Source organism: Trichophyton benhamiae (genome assembly GCF_000151125.1).
Source record: "Trichophyton benhamiae CBS 112371 chromosome Unknown contig00070.0, whole genome shotgun sequence".
NCBI classification, from domain to species: Eukaryota; Fungi; Ascomycota; class Eurotiomycetes; order Onygenales; family Arthrodermataceae; genus Trichophyton; species Trichophyton benhamiae.
In genome coordinates this window covers 395,903-409,158 of record NW_003315101.1, presented here as the reverse complement: position 1 = coordinate 409,158, position 13,256 = coordinate 395,903, and the positions used below count along the sequence as shown (strand labels likewise).

General features: G+C 48.7%; 5 protein-coding genes across 5 annotated transcripts; 2 read left to right on the top strand and 3 right to left on the bottom strand.

Moving 5' to 3' along the window:
- Positions 1-739: 739 nt before the first annotated feature.
- ARB_00336 (uncharacterized protein) lies at positions 740-2,958 on the top strand (the record flags this gene model as incomplete). The annotated part of the gene is made up of 2 exons (XM_003013472.1): positions 740-804; positions 897-2,958. 2 exons carry the CDS (start codon positions 740-742, stop codon positions 2,956-2,958), a joined length of 2,127 nt encoding a protein of 708 aa, XP_003013518.1.
- A 587-nt stretch (positions 2,959-3,545) lies between these two features.
- On the bottom strand, positions 3,546-5,474 carry ARB_00335 (uncharacterized protein; the record flags this gene model as incomplete). Its single annotated transcript, XM_003013471.1, has 1 exon — positions 3,546-5,474. One exon carries the CDS (start codon positions 5,472-5,474, stop codon positions 3,546-3,548), a length of 1,929 nt encoding a protein of 642 aa, XP_003013517.1.
- Positions 5,475-5,789: 315 nt separating this feature from the next.
- Positions 5,790-6,754, bottom strand: ARB_00334 (uncharacterized protein; the record flags this gene model as incomplete). Its single annotated transcript, XM_003013470.1, has 3 exons — positions 5,790-6,214; positions 6,272-6,608; positions 6,659-6,754. 3 exons carry the CDS (start codon positions 6,752-6,754, stop codon positions 5,790-5,792), a joined length of 858 nt encoding a protein of 285 aa, XP_003013516.1.
- A 1,856-nt stretch (positions 6,755-8,610) lies between these two features.
- ARB_00333 (uncharacterized protein) lies at positions 8,611-9,940 on the top strand (the record flags this gene model as incomplete). Its single annotated transcript, XM_003013469.1, has 3 exons — positions 8,611-8,656; positions 8,728-8,968; positions 9,025-9,940. The coding sequence occupies 3 exons, from the start codon at positions 8,611-8,613 to the stop codon at positions 9,938-9,940; spliced, it is 1,203 nt and encodes a 400-aa protein (XP_003013515.1).
- A 567-nt stretch (positions 9,941-10,507) lies between these two features.
- ARB_00332 (uncharacterized protein) lies at positions 10,508-12,979 on the bottom strand (the record flags this gene model as incomplete). Its single annotated transcript, XM_003013468.1, has 2 exons — positions 10,508-10,753; positions 10,811-12,979. 2 exons carry the CDS (start codon positions 12,977-12,979, stop codon positions 10,508-10,510), a joined length of 2,415 nt encoding a protein of 804 aa, XP_003013514.1.
- Positions 12,980-13,256: the final 277 nt, after the last annotated feature.

The window sequence follows — 13,256 nt, the reverse complement described above, 5'->3', positions numbered from 1 at the left end:
GGACACGCATCTGAAGGAACTTCGCCTTCCTGTTCCTCACTTATCTATCTCCTGCTCGGTCTTGGGTCTCCTGGACGTAGTTCACCCCCCAAGTCTCGCTTGTTGAAAATACGAGCCAAAGTCGATGATTCCATTATTACGGAGTATATCCTGTGGCTCTGCCTGACTTCATTATGATAAAGTGATATATCCGCTCTATCAGTTTGTATAATCGTCTAACTTGTCCTATTTGCGTATACATGCAATGCCAATGTTCTCTAGATGGAAGACTTTAGCTGGGACACAACGCAGCAAGCTCTGTGAGACTGCGAATTCCTGCATATCACAGATCCCTAGTCAGGACTGGCTCGATATAAGCTCTGCCTGTTTGCTGTCTGTTCTTTATACTTATCCAAAGCTGCCTGCCACTGCTCGTTGGCTATAGACTAAGTAGTTAGTTAGCTAAAATCACCGCCGGGACAGCATGAAAACAAACAAACCACCGGGCAACCGGGAAAACTAGAACTGATTTTCTCTTGATAACAAACAGGCTGCTCCCATGGCCCTTTTTCTCAGTCGAGCTCAGCTATAACTGCGCAAGAGAAGCTGCTGAAGCTGCTTGTGCCCATCTTCCGTGGCCTTCTTACGTTGACGAGCTCTCTCTGGCCGAGAGAGGCCCGGAGCACGACCGTCCAACTGCTATCTCCAACGACCGATCTATCGAAGATGCCCTGACGTAATTGCTAGAGCCTGCATAAGGATGGCCGACCACGACTCGCGGAGCATGTCGATTGTTCCTTATAGCGGCGGAGGGGACGTCGTACTGTAAGTAGAGAGAGGAGAGCGACGCTTGGTCGCATCGCTGTTCACTAGTTAGTTGCGGATGGGAAGCTGACAGCTGGCCTGCCTTGGAACAGCCGCCATGACGATGCGATTGTCGTGTTTGACCCGAATTCACAGCAGCTCGTCCTCAAACCCGCGAACCAAGGCGTCGAGAACATCGGGGACCGAACCGACTGCCCTTATTGTCATCGTCCGCTGCGTGATGGCAGCCCTGAGCACTCGCAGGAGCCGCACCGAGGGCCCACGCCCGCCACCGCAGCGCCGTCGAGGTTCGTGAACCCGGAATACTTTCGACTCCTTGAGAATACTATCCCCCCTTCGACTGCGGCAGACCAGCCGCCTTCTTCTCCTTCCTCTCCCCGACGTCAGTTAGTACCGCCTGGCCGCGAAGAAGGGACGCCAGCTTCGGGTAGCGAGCATGGCAGCGGTGGGGATGGTGAGTCGCCTTCTACCACCCACGGGATCTCCTCGACTGCGTTCAGTCATGATTATTTCAAGAGATTCTTCGTCGAAGAGCGTGAACTAGGGAGAGGTGGAAAGGGCGTTGTGCTGCTGGTAAAGCATATACTGGATGGCGTGTCTCTGGGCCACTATGCCTGCAAGCGTGTCCCCGTTGGTGATGACCACGAATGGCTGAAGAAAGTGTTGATTGAAGTCCAACTGCTACAGCATCTCTCACATCAGAATCTAGTTTCATACAGACATGTGTGGCTAGAAAACGCCAGGCTCAGTAATTTTGGCCCAAGTGTACCGTGTGCATTCATTCTACAGCAGTATTGCAACGCAGGAGACCTGCAAAAATATATCTGCGGCTCGATTCAGACGGCAGCAGATACACCACAGCAGCTCAAGGCTCGACTACGGCGCAGATCTCGAGGCCAGCCAGAGCTACCAAGCGCTGCCAGTGGGCCAAGGCGGCTCCAGTTGGAGGAAATATATTCGTTCTTCAAAGATATCACCTCGGGACTCCGTTACTTACACGTCAATGGCTATATCCATCGTGACCTAAAGCCAAGTAACTGCCTCCTGCATGAAACTGGCCGTGAGCTTCGGGTATTGGTCAGTGATTTCGGTGAAGTCCAGTTCGAAAACACCGTCCGCAACTCCACCGGTACTACAGGCACCATCTCCTTCTGCGCACCCGAAGTGCTTCGAAGAGTATCACCCGGCGGTCCGTTTGGCAACTTCAGCTTCAAGTCAGATGTCTTCTCTCTCGGGATGATTCTGTATTTCCTTTGCTTTGGCCAGCTTCCCTATCGTAATGCAGATGTGGTTGATGAGGACAAAGAAGATCTCGATCTTCTTCGTGCTGAAATTAGTCAATGGGCAGGATTCGATGCCGCAAGGCGGATGAGACCTGACCTTCCTGATATGCTCTACTCTTTCTTAACTCGTCTCCTGGATGTGAACCCTGATATGAGACCAACTGCGGAAGATGTCTTGAGCGGTATCCAAACCGGTGGTTCCAGTGGCCGTTTTCATAGGACATCTCCTTCCCCTACGGACTTACAACCTACTGCCCGAGTACTTCCTGTAGATAGCCCGGCTACAGGATCACCGTCACGGCGGTCTCATAGTCCCGTGAAGAGAGCACCCCCAGCATTAGACCTTCCTTACGCAATGGGCCGTTCTGATGCGCTTGTGACCGGAAGCTCAAGCCAACCCATATCCAATGAATCAGAGGGTTCTGTTGAAGACCGGAGAGGCGGCCATACCAATAGAGAACCTACCAATCTTCTTGTCCGATCTACTGCCACATCTCCTCGCATTGTGCGAGAATACCCCGAGGGCCGTAATCGGAGATTATACAACATTAGCAATCGTCTTCTCCTCCCTCCTCCAAGCAGGTTCCCTATTCTTGGCCACATTTTACGAAGCCGGCCTATCATACCAATTCTAATGAATTTCACCCTCCTTACTATCAAAATAATCTCACTTACCCAGCTGTGCGCTCCACTCACGGTCAAGACGTGGATAGTATATCCACTTATTTTCCTCGCAGTTCTGGACTTGAGTGTCCCAAAAAGATGGCTTCATGTAGCTACTTTTTTGATTCATGCTTTAGTTCTTGCCCTTGCACTTAAAACAGGTTCTCTATGTGCACAAGGGTTTCATGATTTACACTCCCTGAGGTAGCTATGCGAATTACGAACCGAGTGATGACAGTTGTACGATTGGCCTTTCGGGTTGAGGAAGTATGAGGATTCAACCCATACCCCCATCAAAGGCAATGATAATGCCTTCTGACTATTATGATTGTTCAACGATATGGACGTAACCAATAATATACCTATTTATCCCTTCCAAGGGTATATATGTACCCGAACCAACTGGTCTTCATAACCCCTACCTGACTTGCATGATACTTAGATGTAGAGAGAGTAACGCAACGACAATCTCATTTGAGTCCCGTAATGATCCCATAAGAAGCAGAGCCATCCAATAGGGACGAGAGAGAAGCCAGAGGTCTCACAAAATTTATCTTGGAATTTATGCACGGCAGTCAGATGGTAGTTGACAAGGACTTATCTCCATCTGTCTGTAGGTACCACAAGAGCATCGAGATCCATACGGGCCGATGTCTTGCGACATTTGAAAATTCCTTGCGCATTTTTACACTATAACCGCACCAACGGCGATAGAAACAATATGCACTAATTAATGGTAAGGGCATGTGGTATATATGGTATATTATTTTTATTTATATTGTCTTTCAAAGAGACTTATTTAGCCCTTGCAGCCTTAAAACGGCTTACTCTCTTTGGTTTTCCTTTTTCACCTTGCGAGTGATCATTAGCATTCAAGGAAACAAGAGACTCAGTCTCGCTCTCCTGAAGGAACCCTCCGCTCTGCTGGATTTTGTGATTTCGTAGTTTATAAAACTCTGCTGCCACTTCTCTCCTGTGGATGGCTTCGTCCAACTCATCCGGATCGGGGGGAACAACGGAGTCTCTATGCACGGTTCGTTCAACGAGGACATCAGCTAGTGGCTTATTACTCGCTTTCTTCCCATTCATGCCACCCTTGTTGTGCTCTTTCAAGGAAATGGTATCTGGATCAGGTATAGGGTGTGAGAAAGGCTTTGGGGTTGAAGGGGTAGCCGGAAACAGCGGAGGAGTAACGACTGGGGCTCTTGAATTTAGGGAAGAGCTGCTATTAGCAGGCTTTAAGGTGGACTGGATGACTGTAGCTGTGCCTACAGGGCTAGAATTTTCGGCATTCCGAGAACTCTTGAAGCGAGAAACTTTCTTTGCTGATTCAGTATTCCTTTCCTTTGTTATATTAGCAACCCCTGACCTTTCGACCACTTCTTCCTGAATAGGTGGAGGCAGAACTTCTGCTTTGGCTTTTGTAGGCGCGGGTGGCGGTTTGGGGGATGGCTCAGGAGCAATATCGAGTTCTTTTGCGAATGCAACTGTTTTCTTTTTCGCAGGACCTTTCTTCATTGCAGACGGGGCTTGGTCAACCTGAGTTCGAACATCTGACGGTAGGATGCTGGAATCAGGGCCAATATTTTGTAAGCTCTTAGCATTCAATTTTTTCTCGAGCTCGCGCATTCGCTTGATATAATCGTCATCCAAAACCTTTCTCGTAGTTCGTCCATATTCATCTTCATCCTCGCTATCTTCTGCGTCAAGATCGTAATCTTCATCATCAATGGAAAATTCGCTTCCATCTTCATCAAGTTCTAGCTCCGCAACAATTGCGCCCACTTCTTCTAGTCCATATTGAAGCATCTCCCTGCGTAAGGCAGCATCCTCCGGCGTATCTCCATCAACCTCAGCCATCGCCGGCCACTCTTTCTCTCCAACATCGGTGGAAGTTCCGTCTGATTCCAAAGGTCCCATCCCTGACGTAGAGTCTGGAGCAGCTACGGGTAATGAAGAAGTGGTACCATCCTTTTCTCGGGCAGAAGTATCAGGAGCCTGAGATTCAACTTCCTCTGGAGATTGTGTCATAACATCAGATTCAGAAGCCCGTATAGATTTGTTCCGACTGGTATCAGGCACAGGTGATTCTTCAGCTTTATTTGTGTTAGAAGCTAGTAAAACGGAGGAGTCTTTCACCTCTGTTGTTACTTTCTCTTTGTTCAATTTTCCATCACGTACTTCCAACCCGGCTTTCTTCAAAGCATTAAGGAGTTCGTTTGTCTCCTTTCCTGGCATTGTAGTTGAGCTTGAAATAACATTTCCATCTTCATCCAACTTTTCCACAATATCAGTAATGGGTAAGCCTTCTTCATTTAGTCCATCATCAGGTTGTTCCATAACAAGAGTATTTAGTTTATCCTCCAAGGAGGTGGCGCGCCTCTCAAGAGTCTTTATATTTTCCAGAACATAGTCAATCCTCCGGTCAATCGCACGGGCGACTTGTTGAGGTGATCTTGATACAACAGGTCCAGAGGAGCCTTCTCCTAGCAGGGCTCGCACTTCTTTCTCAGTGACTTGAGACCCTTCGAAATTTCGCCCCACCTCAAGTATTTGCTCGCGAGAACTGTTTTCTGGCAATGACAAGATTTCTTCCTTCAAACCGTCATACTCCGCATTCCAAATTTTCCAATGATAGATTGAGGTTTGAAGATTTGTTATTTGCTTTTCTAGCTCCACTCGTTTTTCTTCGAGGCTCAGTAGGGGTTCATTTGAGCCAGCCATACTGAAATATAATGGTTAAAAACAACGAATATAAGACCATAAAGTTAACAGGTGGTGAAGTCCAAAGCGAAAACAAAAAAATCGAGGTTCAAGTTGAAATCGAACGTGCATAAAATCAAATCACGTGCATGAAACGCTTAATCTTTAAATTGTAACATTTAATCATTACGTCATCAGTTTCTTTATGACTAATCCACTATTCTCTAATAAAATGACACAATAAGCATGTGATAGCACTATAATGTATATAGCCAGAACTTTAAAACGAAAGTTTGCTGGACGGAGAGAAAAACGATGATTCAAAAGTTATGGAAATCATGCCCATTTACCCAAGACTCCCATCAAAACCATACCACTGATGAGAGCCAGTAGACCGGTCATCATTCGGCCAATACTAGCATCTTTGAGATCTCCATGAAGCCAGTCGTGAGTCCACATATCAACGATGGCAGCCCACGCAAGTATACCAGCAGAGAATGCGTCGAGGGTACCTATGGCAACGATAGTGCTTTTATCATTGCCATTGAATGAGTGAAGGACGCCTAGACCAATGGCCATACCCAGAGGTGTGATGAGGGCAAATATAGAGGACATGACAAGTTTGGTAGATATGTTCGTGTTGGCTAGATCAGCGATTCGGGAGCCCAGAGCCAGGCCCTCAAACATCTGATGAAAGATTATCACAATGAATAGAGCAGTGTATCCTGAATCACCTGAGACTACCAGTGTGACACCGAGGACTAAAAGCTGTCAGCTTGTTGCCATGTTATTTCTTATGGGAATGTGGCTTAACTCACTGACTGAGTGGAAAACGATGCCCGCTTCCATGAGAAAAACGCTAATCTTATCGTCCGGGAAACCTTGATGGCCATGACTGTGACCCAGGTTTGCAATTGCTGAATCTAACCCAGTTTTTGTTCCTGATACTGGGCCGGTGTGGCTAGAAGTCGCGGAAGGTTCCATATCGTCTCCCTGAGGATGCTTCTTACCGCGTGACAAGGCTATCCTATTTCCGAAATATTCGATCAAGAAGGTTATGAATAGGCCGGCCATGAAGATGGATGTCGCGGTGGCTTCATATTGAAGAGTGCCAAGGCATTGGTTGCCAAACATGAGTTCCGCGTGTGTTAGGAGCTAGATGCAGTTAGACGTAGTTCCTAGCTTTGTTGAAAGGGTATACCAACATGGATGAAAGCAGTTGCAATCATGATACCTGTGCCAAGCTGCTTGATTATTGTGAACACAAAGATATTCATAGTCGATGCGAAGAATCGCTGCATCAAAACGGGACCGAACACGGCGATTGCGCTTGTGACTAAAATGGCAAATAGGGAGCCAATACGGTAAGGAATATTGTAATCTCGATCAACTCGATCACAAGACATAGGAGGTGCCTCAGATCCATTTTCTGGGATACAGTGCCTGACAGCTGTAAGCAGGTGACCTTTTTTCTTTCTTTCTCATAGGTATCTCAAGACTTACTCTACTCCTGCGTGGAAATGACAGTTGAGGCCTTCATGTCCACCTTTTCCATGACCATGTTCTTCGTGGCCGTGTTCTTCATGGCCATGGTCATCACCTGAAGACCCTTCAGAGAGTACCTGGACCTCGTCCCCGTCCGGTCCCACACAATATCTAGGCAGTCCAACAGTCAGAATTGATCTTAGATCTTATAATAGAGAGAATAGGGGGGAACAGTGTATAAAAAAAAAAAGGGGGAGGGGGGGGGGGGGGCTGGATGTCTAATTACTTTTGCGGGCCGTGACTATGGCAATCCGTGAATTGGGGAGGAGGAGGGCCTGTAGCTGTAGCCGTACCAGATACAAGCACCTCCGCACCAGATCCATCTAGACAGAATCTGGAGTACATATCAGCCAAGATCCCACGATGAACCCCTAATTATGATCACCCACGTTTGAGGGCCATGATTATGGCATCCGGTAACTGCGGTTGACTGTGCGGCGGCGGCAGCAGCAGTAATGCTTGGATGAACAGTCACAGGGCCAGAGTGTCTTTGTCCCAAGACGAAGAGAGAGCACTGCGCCAGGTATAGGCAAAGCAGAGCGAAGCGAGCCATCTTTTCCAAGGACAAAATTCACTGGCTTGGAAAAGGTATAATTAAATTCTGTCTGTGAGAATGAAGAGGAAGGAAGAGTGAGATTTCTTATATGTAGCGTCCTGCGCTGCATACTTGAAAGGATTGGAGCAACAGGAGAGCGTTCACCCCCAAGGTTACAGCCAACTCCTGGGGTGGAAAAAAAAATCATAGAAGAGAGTAGTCTCCACAGAGCAGCTATCTATATGCAGGAATACCGCGTACACGGACTATTCCTCTCTCTCTCTCTCTCTCTCTCTCTCTCTCTCTCTCTCCACCCTGTAGAGTGTGTATGCAGAGGGCTGCATATTGGCGTGGGGTACTCCATTCCTTGTGTTTTGTCGTCGAGGACGCTGCCTTTGATGGGAACATCGTTTTCGTCCCGAGGCACGATCCACGAAGGCGCAAAGCAAGAAAATAATGGGCGCCCTTTGATCACGCTCAAAGCTCTCTCTCTCTCTCTGTTCGAAATGTCTCGTTCGCCATTTGTTCACGAGCCAAGCGCAACCTTGTGGGAAAACCCGACTCCATTGCCTGAGCTTGGCGGGTGGATGATGGCTGGACCCGAGACCAGCACGGAGGGATGTTTGAGGTTTGGCAGACGCGATACGCCGCCCGCAGCAGGGCGAGGCAGCTGGGCGGGAGATGCCACCGGGCCGCCGTGGCATCGCAGGCGGAGCGCGTGACGGCAGCGGTTGAGCACCGTCGAACGCTGGCGGATGCAAAGGCGCCCATGGCCTGCCCTGATGCCAACGCCCGCGAGGATGAAGTCGAAGAAGATCTGATAGTCAAACAAGCATCGCCGGGGAGCTCGGGCCAGGAAAAGTCCCGAGGGTTCCCATGTCGCTATCACGTGATTAGAGGCTTTTTAGTTGGTTACGAGCGCCTCCCTGGCAACCTGAAGCAAGCGACGCCAGCTCTCTCCTCTGTGCTGCTCGGGCGCTGCAGTCGGCGCACTCCTCGATGCTACCAGGCCCTGCTACCTGCCCATCTGTCTCCTGAAGGGCCCTGCGTACTTGCTTGCGCGCCACGTCAATTACCATGCCAGCCCGAGCAAACGGCTCCCTCCAGAGGGGAGACGATGACGGTACGTATACCTTGTGCAGCTCCGATCACCACATCTCAGGTAGCTAATACCTGCACGGATATCTAATATAGAAGTATGTCCCGTCTGCAAGTCGTCCAGATACCTCAATCCGGACATGCGATTTCTCATCAACCCAGAATGCTACCATAAAATGTGCGAGTCATGTGTCGACCGCATATTCTCTTCAGGCCCTGCTCCTTGCCCAGTTGCCGGCTGCCGAAAAACCCTGCGGAAAAATAAATTCCGGAAGCAAACCTTTGGGGACCTTGCGGTTGAGAGGGAAGTCGATATCAGAAAACGGGTAATGGGCATGTGTGTCACCCCAGGAAGTCTCCAGCCAACCTTGGTAACCGCTGACACCTTCGCAGTTTGAACCGACGAGAAGAAGAATTCGACAATAAACGTGCATGGGATGACTTCCTTGAACAACGAGAGGAGATTATAGCCAATCTCGTAAATGACATCGACGTTGCCAAAACGGAAGCCCAACTCGCCCAGTACTCCGCAGAAAACTCTGCCTCTATTCGTCATAACAAGGACCTTGCCAGAAAGGAGAATGAGTCTTTTGAGTTTCATCAGTCCGCGGAGCAGGAGGAGCTTCGTCGGCGACGTGAAGCCGCCAGGCTGGACTACGAGAACGAGAGGAAGGCCAAAATTGCCAGTCGCGAGGATATAATCTCCCGCCTCGCATCTGGAGATGCTGAGGAGGCCAAAGCAGTTGCCCGTGAGTCTGAACGAGCCCATCAGCTGAAGAAATCTTCCGCCAGACGCAGCGAGGAAGAGAGGTTGAAGCGGAAGCAAGCTGCCTTACGAGCTGCAGAGAGCGCGAACAAAGGCCCATTGGCTGCCGGGGCAGGCAATGCTGCAGCCGCCGGTGGAGGGTTGATTAAGGGCCTAAGGAAGATCAAGACTCCTGAACCAGAGAAGCCGTATGATCCGTTTGCCGGTGCTGCAGCACTAAACAGCCGTGACTATTATGAACTCCGTGATCACTACCCGTCAACATATCTTGACCCGCTACGTGAGGATACGAGGGTTCTGGCTGGTGGCTATGATTTACGAGAATATTATGAAAGGACGCTCCTAGAGGCCTTTGCAGGCCTTGCTTGTTTTGTCAGTGAGGAGATACCCGTGAGAGACAAATCAGTCGCAGCACCGGCGTCGAGAGGAACACCACCAGCACAGAAAATACCGGCAAAGCTTTCTACGCCGTCTTCATTGCCTGCCAAACGACGGGCGCAGGGAATGGAAACCATCTCAAAGAACAGCGATGATGTGTTCTAGCTTGTCATAAATTCCTTAGTTGTCTAGCTTTAACGTGACCACTGACCAAACAGGAAGCAGCAACAAGAATCCTGTATAATGGCATGCCATACAACCTTGGGAGCTATTTTCAATCGCCCGGCTGAAACAGAACTATCATGGGGCAATGGCATGAGCCTATACGGAGCTCAACAATGACCTACTGACCAGGAGTACAGTAACCTTCAAGGTACTGCTGATTACTAAACATGGCCACAGGCAGGCTCACAAGCAGGCTCCATCGGTAAAAGTCCAACATACCGTCCTGCAGTCCCAGTCAAAATGATTCTCGCCCCAAATACAATGGCTGTGTCCAAACGCCTTCATAGGCGAATGTTCCTCGGCCCAGGCAATTATGTACGTATTCAGAATTTAAGGAGTACGACGTCGTCTCAGGCGTTGCATATCGTGCAGGGGAGATTGCAAATGCAAGCAAGCTATATACTGGACCCACGAATACTATCCTACTGGACAGACCATTCTACTTTGAAAAGAGAGACCCTGGAAATGGTTTCGTCAGGGTCTTCAAATGGTGAACAACCGTAGACATTAGACATCTTTCTGTAATCCACGCCGCACCCATTTTTTAATCGGAGGTAATGTGCACATGTCTTCCTCGCTAGCAGAAGAATGATATTCTTCCTTTTCTACTCCAACACCGATATTCGCAAGAACTTGAGATAGGGGAGACATGGAGATGTCATGCTTAGCGCTGGATATGTGATGGATTTTGCCGGCTGTCCGGTCTATCCGTGATGCTTCCAAGCTTCTTCTCAGCTCTTCTACTTCATGATCCTGTCAAATGGATTAGCAATTGAATTCTTATGGAATGGAGATAGCAAACAGACATACATCGACTAGGGTTAATATGGTGTAGTCCACGTGTGCTTCACCTAACGAACCACTGATAGGATCGACCGACTCCCCTGCGTTTGCCGTACTTGTAGACAGGTCTGTATCTTCCAGGACGTCAGTTCCGTCCTGGAAACGACAGGTCTTCTCATGTGTGGCTTCCTGGCCACATAGACCTGTAACACCGCTGGTTGGCATTTGTGCTTGCGTGCCTGGAGACCTTTTGCCCTTTCCAACGGGTTGCAAGAGAATATGCATGCTGAGATCTTCGTTGTTTAATTCCTCTCCTCCTACTCCCCCAGTGGATTTGGCTGCTTCCAAAACCTGAACTCTACCAGACAGTGCAAGATTCTCACGGTTTAGTTGTCGGATACTCTGGTTCAGACTTTCCCTTTCGATCTCTAAACGTTGTAGACGTGACTGAAGGTCAAATAACATGTCGAGCGGCTTATCAGTGTCCCTATGATGAGTATTATCTACGGTGGCTCCTTGACCAAATGGAGTAGACGAAATGTCTGTAGAAACAGTCAATGTTAAGTCCACGCCTGCGGGATGAAAGTCGGTGATTGAAGCGGTAGAGTAGCGAGATCGAGAGAACCGAGCAGTTCGTGGTAAGGAGCGTCGCAGTTTATCACCAGCATAGGTATCTGCAGTGGTATCAGGCGCACCAAATGGCAAGAGGCTCGTTTCGGGAGTCCGCAGCACAGTTCCAGTTTCATCATAATGTTTCGAATCTAAATTCGAAGAGACGTCGTCGGTTGAGGACAAAAAGTCATGGTTGCCATTCGATTTACTTCGATGGAATCGTGTTGCTTGCTTTCCATGGTGACCTGTGTTGCTATCGGAAGCCGGGCTGCTGGGGACCTTATGATTTCCAGTAAGAGTATCAGCAAAATTTGTAAAGATTTCAGAAACATCTCTAGTAAAGTCTTCTCCTCCGCCTATAGGACTATTTTGCCGGGTGTCTCTGGACCGTTTTCGTGGGCGGAGATTTTCCTTCTGTGAGCTGGCAAGGCTAGCACGGCGTGTCTGAGCTTCTTTCCTAAGAGTGTCCCTTATCTTCAACCCATTACTTGAAAGATCCCGTAAAGGAGCCCTCTGCCTGGGTATCGACCCCAGGCCCTGCTTGGATGGCCTACTGTCTGCAAACTTTGAAGTGGTAGTATCACTCTCAAAAAGATGAACTGGTGTCGGATACGCAGTCTTTGAGCTATTGTAACAGTGATCCCAACCATTCCAGAATGTATCGGGTACATTGCAAGACTGAGTTGAAGGCCTTGGGCAGTGTATTCCATCACTACTGTGGCCTTCGGTGCGGGAATGTGGTAATGGAAGACCTGGAGTAGATGCTACTAGCCTTTTTGAGCCGTGAGCTATAGGTGGGCAAATGCCCGTTGAAGTATGTATGATGGAGCTCGTCCCATCATCATACAGCATTTCAGAGTGTATAGGTGATGAAGGGGAATTGGGATGAAAGCGTCGTCTACCTGCTCTTGGGGTATCACTCGTTCCATCGATATGTTTTATCCTTGCGCCGAATCTACTAGAGCCACTCCGTCCTGATGAGGGATTTGGAATAGTCTTGTTGGTCTTCGTTGTATTATGGAATCGGGCTCGATCATTGAGACTTGGTGGCTCTTTAATATTGGGCTTTATCGAACTGTCAGGTATTCGGGGAAATGGATGTGGTTTTAAAGTAGGTTTATCCCAGAGTTTTCGTAATTCAGCAGTTATGTTAAGATCCGAAGTGGGTTGTGATGGATAGAGAGGATAGGGTTTCTTGTCAGCCAGGCCGCGTGACAAAGTGTCTTGGATAAGCGCCGCTTTGGGGCCTTCGGAGTCCTTAGTGTTAACATTGTGCTTGATATGGTGAGCAGTGGTTGAATGCCCTTCGGACCGCGAGTTGGATAAAAAATCTTTTGTTCGTTTTTTTGGAATATTATTGGGTAGGCTGCGAAAGGGTTTGGGTCGTACTGGCGTAAGTAAGGACGAGATATCAATTGCATAATCCTTTTCAAAACCATCCGCGATTTTCTGTCCTGTAGATGCACTGCTCTCATCTGCGTCCAGCCCCGTTTCAGTCAACTCATTGTCCAGGGACCGCCAGTCCGAACTCCCACCGGTGGATACTGTAAGCTCATTCTGAGTCTTCCGTATTGATCGAGCCATGCTGCGCTCTCGAAATAAAAACTCCTTGGGTCGCTTGACCGAAAAGGCTGACCAAGTTATCAACGTTGAATGTTTGTTGACAAACGCGTTCTCCAAGTTTGATCGGTTAACTATGAAACGCGTCTAACTAAGAAACGCGCGCCTAGTGACGTCAGATTACGGTCACGTGGGTGATCATGACAGGGGCTGGGAGTTTCCACTAACTGCGGCTAATAGTAAAGCATATACTACGCACCCTGTGCGTATCCAAAGCTGCTTGGTCATTGTTTTAGAAGCA